Source organism: Teleopsis dalmanni, chromosome 1 (assembly GCF_002237135.1).
Source record: "Teleopsis dalmanni isolate 2A chromosome 1, ASM223713v2, whole genome shotgun sequence".
NCBI lineage: Eukaryota > Metazoa > Arthropoda > Insecta > Diptera > Diopsidae > Teleopsis > Teleopsis dalmanni.
The window spans coordinates 15,176,155-15,183,887 of NC_051846.1; the positions used below are offsets into that span (position 1 = coordinate 15,176,155).

The 7,733-nt window shown below is 35.0% G+C and overlaps 1 protein-coding gene across 1 annotated transcript; it reads right to left on the reverse strand.

The window, feature by feature from the left end:
* Nucleotides 1–3,608: 3,608 nt before the first annotated feature.
* On the reverse strand, nt 3,609–7,182 carry LOC119668359 (POU domain protein CF1A). The gene is given in 1 exon segment (XM_038077835.1): nt 3,609–7,182. A coding segment is annotated over 1 exon segment (2,004 nt). The 5' UTR covers nt 6,082–7,182; the 3' UTR covers nt 3,609–4,077.
* Nucleotides 7,183–7,733: the final 551 nt, after the last annotated feature.

The following is a 7,733-nucleotide window of genomic DNA, read 5'->3' on the forward strand; positions in this document are numbered from 1 at the left end:
AAACATTGAGATTGAGATACTTGTTCCACCATACTAATATCATTGATGTAGTCCAATATTTTGGTACAAAACTTTATTTAATACTATGTCATAAGCTCGAAATGGTGTCAAAATCATAAGCTCTAAATGATAATAAGCTCACATATGAGAACTTTACGAATCAGAAAACTTTAATAAACTTAAGTTTTTGAATGCTACTTCACTATATACTCTAAATAACAAGATGGTTTTCAAGGTTTTCTAGTCCTAGGATAAGCAGGTACTTATACAAATCATTCTTCTGCGATTCTATCATTTTCGAGTTATTTATTACAATATTTAATACGATATTTATTAAATTATTAAATACTTAATGACTTTATGATTCTTAGCTGCATTACTCTTTCCAAGACGTTCATTAAAATATATTAAATTAAATTTCTGTTGTGATTAGTGGACACATCATGACATCTACTATCATTACTATAAACTGCTTAACTCATTATCCTGTAGTTCTAGGTACTGCTACTTTTTCAGAGTTATGTACTAGAAAATATAATGAGTATTAATAGTTATCTCATATCACCCATATATATGATCTATGAAACATCTAGCTTACTATCACGTGATTCGAAATAGAATACTTACTATGTTAAATATTTTCATTTGCGGACACGTAGACTATATATGTATATATAGTCCTTCGATTCATTTAAGCCACATTATAGTATATAGCTCTGAGAAAGTAACAGTAAAAGGCGAAAGATTTATTCGACAATCGAGGAAGAGTTAGAGTCAAAAAAAAAAGAAAGTAACAGTACCTAGAACCATAGAATAATGAGTCAAGCAATTAAGTATTCAAAATAGTACAATTTTTGAAGAAGTAGTAATGTTTAGAACTACTGATAGTAAACTACATCTTACATAGATCATATTTGTAGTTAATATGATATAACTATTAATACTAATAATATATTCTATAATATATATTATATATATATATAGTATAATAAATCGAAAAAGTCCGTAGCCGGAAATTTACTTCGGAATGGGGGCTACCAGATGGTTTCAGACAGAGAGTCAGTCAAACAGTCCAGATGATTTGCTAATAAATATGTATATATATTCCGCATTCAAAAGTAAATTTTTGGCTATTCTAGAATTGTAACCCCACAACTTTTTTTTCGGGACATTTAGTAGAATATCTATAATATGACATTTATATAATTATTAAATTATTTATTTGTCGTTTATTTATAGAATTTGTAAAATTCAGTAAACAATCAGAGATGTTATTGACTCCCGGCGCACCACATCCAAAAACTGGCTCATTTGAGAAACAATTTTTTATATCAGTTTATCGATTTTTTTCGATATTTTTTTTTATTTTTCATGAATTTTGGAAAGCACCTTTCGCAGTCGTAAAAGATTTTACAATTTTGAACTTCTTGAGTTTTCGGCTGATGCAACATTACCTGAAAATTGCGTTTCTTGAAAACCGAAAAAAATGTTTTTAAATCATAAATAATAAAAATAATTTATATAATAAATAAAAAATAATTAACCTGCTTTGTTCGTAGTTTGGCTGATGGCTGTCGGCGGTCGGCTTTCGGCGGCTGACTGCCTAATTGCATGCCAAATGAAATGATCAAAATTCGCCTGAAAAATGCTTGAAATAAATTTGCGTTTAATGTCAAATTATAGAAAATCAAATAAAATTCGCGATTATTCAATTTGGCGGCAAAAATATTTTAAATAAAAAATTTTTTTTTAATTTTTTTTTAACATTTTTTTATTTTTAAGAATTTTTTATTTGTTTTTTTTTTAAATATTTTTTAATATTTAAATTTTTTGTTGTTGTTTTTAAGATTTGATGTGGTTGACTTTTAACTCTATTGTTGTTGTAATTCATAAGTATCTATACAATTTTTATTGGTGGCGTAGTTTGTTTTTTATAAATTATAAGAAATGTTTTATTTTTTGTATATATATTTATATATATATATATATTTATATAAATATATATATATAATATTTTTGCATTTTTTTGTTACTTTCCAGTTTTCTATAATTTTTTAACACATATCATTTTTATGCTTTAATTTTAGCTATAAATTTTTATTCTCATTTTTATATAAATTTTATTTTTCTTTACAATAAAAGAAAATAATTACACAGTTAAAATATAAAATAAACAAAATTGTAATTTATTTATATATATAATATTTTTGTATATATTTAGTTATAAAAATTAATTTAGTAAAATTAAAATTTAATAAAAACAGTTATAAAAATTGTTAAAAATAAATTTTACACAACTCTTTAGACTTTTCTTCTGAAATATATGTTATGTGTTGCTTTCCATATATATTACATACATTCATACATCATATATATCATATATCATATCTCATATAATTTTTATTTTTTTATTTCTTAAATGGAGTTTTTTATTTTATAGTACAACTAGGTTTTCGTGTAATTTAACTACAATTGTGTTTGTGTGTTTGCATGTGTGTATGTGTGTTTATCTTGTATCTTATTCGAATGTTGTGTTGGGATGTGTTGCACTTCAGAAGGAGTTTACTTAAGTTTTTATACATAATGTATTGTATATATATATATATATATATATAACTATAACGTATATTTGTGTGTATTTGCTCGTATAATCTTAGGTACCTACACAAAACTTATATTACAATTAAAATTAATGTATTTTGTATATATCAATTAATTTAAAAAATTTTAGTTCCGAATAGAATATTTACTAATTTTAAAATTAATTAATTTTATTACTAATTTTACTTTACAATTTCTAAATTCTAATGACTTAACTATTTACACAAATCGTATATTTTAGTACTTGTTTTGTATTTTTTTATGTATTTTTTTCTCTGTGTCTATATAATTCTTAATAAATCTGTTCAATTTGTTATGGATTTATGGAATGTGTACTTTTCTATATTAAAATTGTATTGCAACTGATTGAAATGCCCTGAAGTTCAACAAATTGCATTCAAAATATTTCAAAACTGTAGTTAATCTATTGAATTTCATATCTTTCAAATGTAAGAATACTTTTTGGCAAGACCATTCTCGCTTAACTCAAGACCCTTACCGGTTGGAGTCTTGTTACCGGTTGGGACCTTATAGCTTTTCGATTTGCAAAATATTTCAACTGCATTTTGAAGTTTTCAAAGCATTTCCATTAAATATTTTTTAATTATTTTAAATTCATTGTAAATTTTGCTCAAAAGTGTTGTAAAGGTTAATAAATGGCAGGCAAGATTTGTTTCTAGTTTTTGTATTTAAACTGAATTTGAAAATAGCACCAATGAGGTGCTTTCTACTAGTTAAAATTTGTTTGGAATTTACCTTGTTCAAGTCAAAATCTTCCAATTTCGTTGCAACCTGAAAACGCTGCCAATTTATGAACATTTTCAACACATTTTCACAGAATTTAATTACTCTCTGCTCCACTTGCGTTTCTCATGACTTCGCATTTAACACTTAATTACTTACTTAATTTATAATTAATTAAATTATTAATTAGTTTCATAGTTTCATTTAATTATTTTTATTTTTCATAAAAACATCACTTCAGTTTCTTGTTTGATTTTAATTGCGTTTTTTAAACATTTTCTTTTGTTTTTTTTTTAAATAATTTTCATTTTTCAAATTTTTCAAAATTTTGGACTTTTGGCCCAAGCCTAACTTGTGCCCTTTCCCATGCCCTAGGCAGCGACTGCGACTATGACTGGCGCCGCCTACGTAAGATGGCGCATTTTAATTAAGTAAACTAAATTATTTTTATTTAACACAGATTAATGCACTGGTATAGCTCTGGCGAGATGCCAATAAACTACAATGTCAGACCGACTCACCGACAAACGGACTTAGCAACTAGTCAACCGATCGATTACCCGACCGACCGATTATTTGCTGTAACCCATTCTATTTCCTTTTCAATCGAATTATGTCCGCCTTGCAGTCTCTATTTTTGGGAATAAATTTGGTTTCCTGCTACCCTAAACGCTCTTAAGAGGACTCGTAACCGAACCAAGCAGCAGACGCTGCTGCTGCCGCTGTTGAATGCTATTCGCCACCACCACCGAATGAGTTAAAGTGTCGCACAGCACCGGGTGCAGCGCCAAACTGTAGACTCCATTCGAACAAACGTCGCGCATGTAATTGTTGCTGTTGTTGCTGATGATGATGTTGCTGTTGATGGTGGTGATGTTGGTGAAGTGTATGCGGATTGAGATTAAGGTGATGCATGCCGGCAGCACCACTAACGCCTAACACAGACGACGCTGACGATGGTGAGGAGGAGGGTGCTTGCAGCACACCACTACCACTGCCCGGTGAGGTCTGTGGCTGTTGCAGGTGTTGATGATGTGCGGCGGGATGTTGCAGTGCGGAATGCTGCTGTTCGCTGGTGTGAAAGAGGTGTGGATGATGCGCAGGATTTAAATGTGGATGCTGATGATGTTGATAACGCATCGGATCAATGTACATAGCAGCTGCTGCAGCGGCTGCTATTGATGATGCTTGTTGCTGTTGTTTCACCTGAGTTAAGTGATCAGTATCGTTGTTGTTATTATTATTGTTGTTACCATTATTATTATTGTTGTTGTTGTTACCAGCAGCGCTAACTCCGAGCGGACTTTGTGGCGATAGCACATTTGTTGTCATTGTCGTCGAGGAACCTGCCGAGGACGACGGTGTATTGGGTGTGTGATGTTGGTGATGTTGTTGTTGATGTTGGTGTGCTTGTTGCTGGTGTAGGGATGCAGGAGTGGACGCAGCTGCAGCTGAGTTCGACTCCTGGATTTCTGATTGCTAGTGAGCCGTAAGCTGATGCCCCGCAGCCGACTGCATGTTTTGTGGGCTAAGCATTGGCGGACTATGACTGTGGCTGTGTGTGCCCATTGGACTACCGTGCATATCGTGGTGCGGGTGATAACCATGCATATGACCTGGTGGCATGCCATCCATCATATCACCACCCATCGTATTTGGCGGTGTCATACGCTTTTCCTTTTGGCGTCTATTACAAAACCACACTCGCACTACTTCTTTTTCCAATTGTAGTGAATCTGCTAGGGAGGAGATCTCTTGTGCGGAAGGTTTGGGCTGCTTATGAAAATGCTGTTCGAGTGCGCCTTTTACACTTACTTCGATGCTAGTGCGTTTCTTGCGTTTACGTCCTTGAGCCGCTATCTTATCGATGCTGGTCGGTGAGCCAGTAGTGGAATCAGCCTCTTCAAGCCATTTCTGTAAGAGCGGCTTCAGTTTGCACATGTTCTTAAAACTTAATTGTAAAGCCTCGAAACGACAGATAGTGGTCTGTGAGAAGACGTTACCGTACAATGTGCCCAATGCTAAGCCTACATCAGCTTGTGTAAAACCCAGCTTTATACGTCGCTGCTTGAATTGTTTAGCGAATGCTTCCAAATCATCGGAGGTGGGTGTATCTTCCTCACCACCACTAACGTCACGATCACCTTGTAAATGATGTGGATGTATGTGTAATTGTGGTGATTCGCCTCGTAATGGATGATGTAGGGACGCTACGCCTTGGTGATGTGCTGCATGTACCGGATGATGTAACATGCCGTTCATAGCAGGGTGATATTGCAGTGGAGAGCTGCCTGTAGGTGGATAGTGTGCAGCTGCATGTACTGGGGCATGCCAGGCATGAGGTGAAGCCATACCTTGCTGTACTCGTGATTGTTGTGTTAAGTGTGACATTTCTTGTTTTACCGCATCAGCCGGATGATGATGCGTATGATGTGTAGGCAGTGCCCAGTGGTCTGTTGTATGTAATGCGGTCCAGGGATTCGAGCCAAGACCACCAGTTGGCGTTACTGAACTGAGACCACTCGCTGATACACCTGTGGCTGCACCGCCGACGGCATTTGGACTAGGTGAGGAAGGCAGTTGATGATGAGCGGCCGCATGGTGGTGATGATGATGTTGCATATATTTCATTTCACCGGCATCCGTGGCTGAGCGAGGCGAAGAGGTGTGGTAGCCGCCACCTAATGCCATATCGAGATCACCACTTGAAGGTGTCATGTACGAGGTGGCGGCCATCCCCACCGCTCTAGGGCTGTTCAGGCCCTCCACGCTGGCGGGGTAGGGCTCCAAGTTGGGGCTCAGTTTAACGACTTTGAAAACCGATCTATCGAAAGGAAGACCAGAGTCCCTATGCTCATTCCACTCAAACCGTGAGGCAACCGTCTTGAAGTTTTTATCGTATACAGGCAACAGCGGAAAATCAAACTGAGCGTGGCTCAGTGTAACGGCTGGAGAGGAATTATACGTTTAAAAAGAATTTCACAATAAGAGTGCCAAAGCACTAAGAAATGGAAGCGCGCAACAAGTTTTGCATAGATTTCAACTTTTCAGCACTAATTTTCCGACGGCAGTTTAGTCTTTTAAGCTCTAGTGTAAACGTGTGCGAAAGCCGGTGAGGGACGTCGAAGTAAAATAGCGCCAAAGAATGAACCGCGTTTGAGATAAAATCGATTACTGTTTTTCACTGTCGCGGAAGCGAGGCTTAGCGTACTGAGCTCGAGCGAATTGAATTCTAGATTTTGGGTGAAGCAGGTGCACTTGGCGTGCTTTGACAACTTTTATGGCGATTTTGTTTATTTTAGATTTGAAGTTTTTTTCGTAAGCTTAAATGTTAATTACTGCTAGAAATTAATCATGTCTTGATTAATTTTAGTTTTAAGTTTTGTTGTAGAATTTTTCGCAACTTTTAGTAAATTTTGCACTAAAGTAGATTTATTTTTGTATTTTGGTAGGCAAATATGTCTGTGCGCTTTGCTCAACACTGAATTACAGTTGTTTAAAAAAATTTAATTATATATTTATTTGTGAAATTGTAATAATATTGTAATAATTTAGTGTAATTCTCAACAAATTTATTTTTGTAAATTTTTTTGTATTTAACAAATACTTGACACAAATCACTGAGTTAATTTCCCGATAAACCGTTAAATCGAGTTAACACGATCACGAAATCAACCCGTCACAACGCCAGCTTAAAGAATTTTAAACAAGAATTTATTGAGTTGAGAGTGGCAAGGCGCTGATTAGTTTCAGTTGTTTTCAAATGTATTTAGTTACTTTTTACTGATTTCATTCAACTTATGCAACTGCGAAGAGACTGAATTTTTCACGTGCAAACTCGTGAAGTTATCGAAATGAACTAAAGTCTGGCCGCACACACAGAGAGCACAGCAGCGGCTACAGCCAACAAACTAAACAAGTTTCGAGCACGGAATGAATGAAAGCGCTGACTTCCATACGCACGGCAGTAGAAAAGGGATGAACTATTTGCGCACACTGCATGTTCTACCTAAACACCGTGCCAATATGATATGCCGTGAGCGCAAGAGAGACACAGCCTAATACAGCACAATTATAGGAAAGCAGTGTAATATAGACTGGAAAAAGTTTCCAGTGATACGCCTACCGTGCACAACACAGGCTAACATTTAAGGCAAGAAAGAGAACTGACAGCCATCACGTTTTCTCACATAAATGTGCACACACACACACATATGCACAAGCAATCATATGTAAAATGCCAACAGTTCTCTGCAATCTGCAATTCTTCTTCTTGTGTCTTCTACACTACACTGAAAATGTACACTATATTGAATGTCAGCAACAAAAGTTGCTGCTGCTAACATGGAGGATATTGCTGTTACTCCAAGTATTTGTTCGCTTGAGCA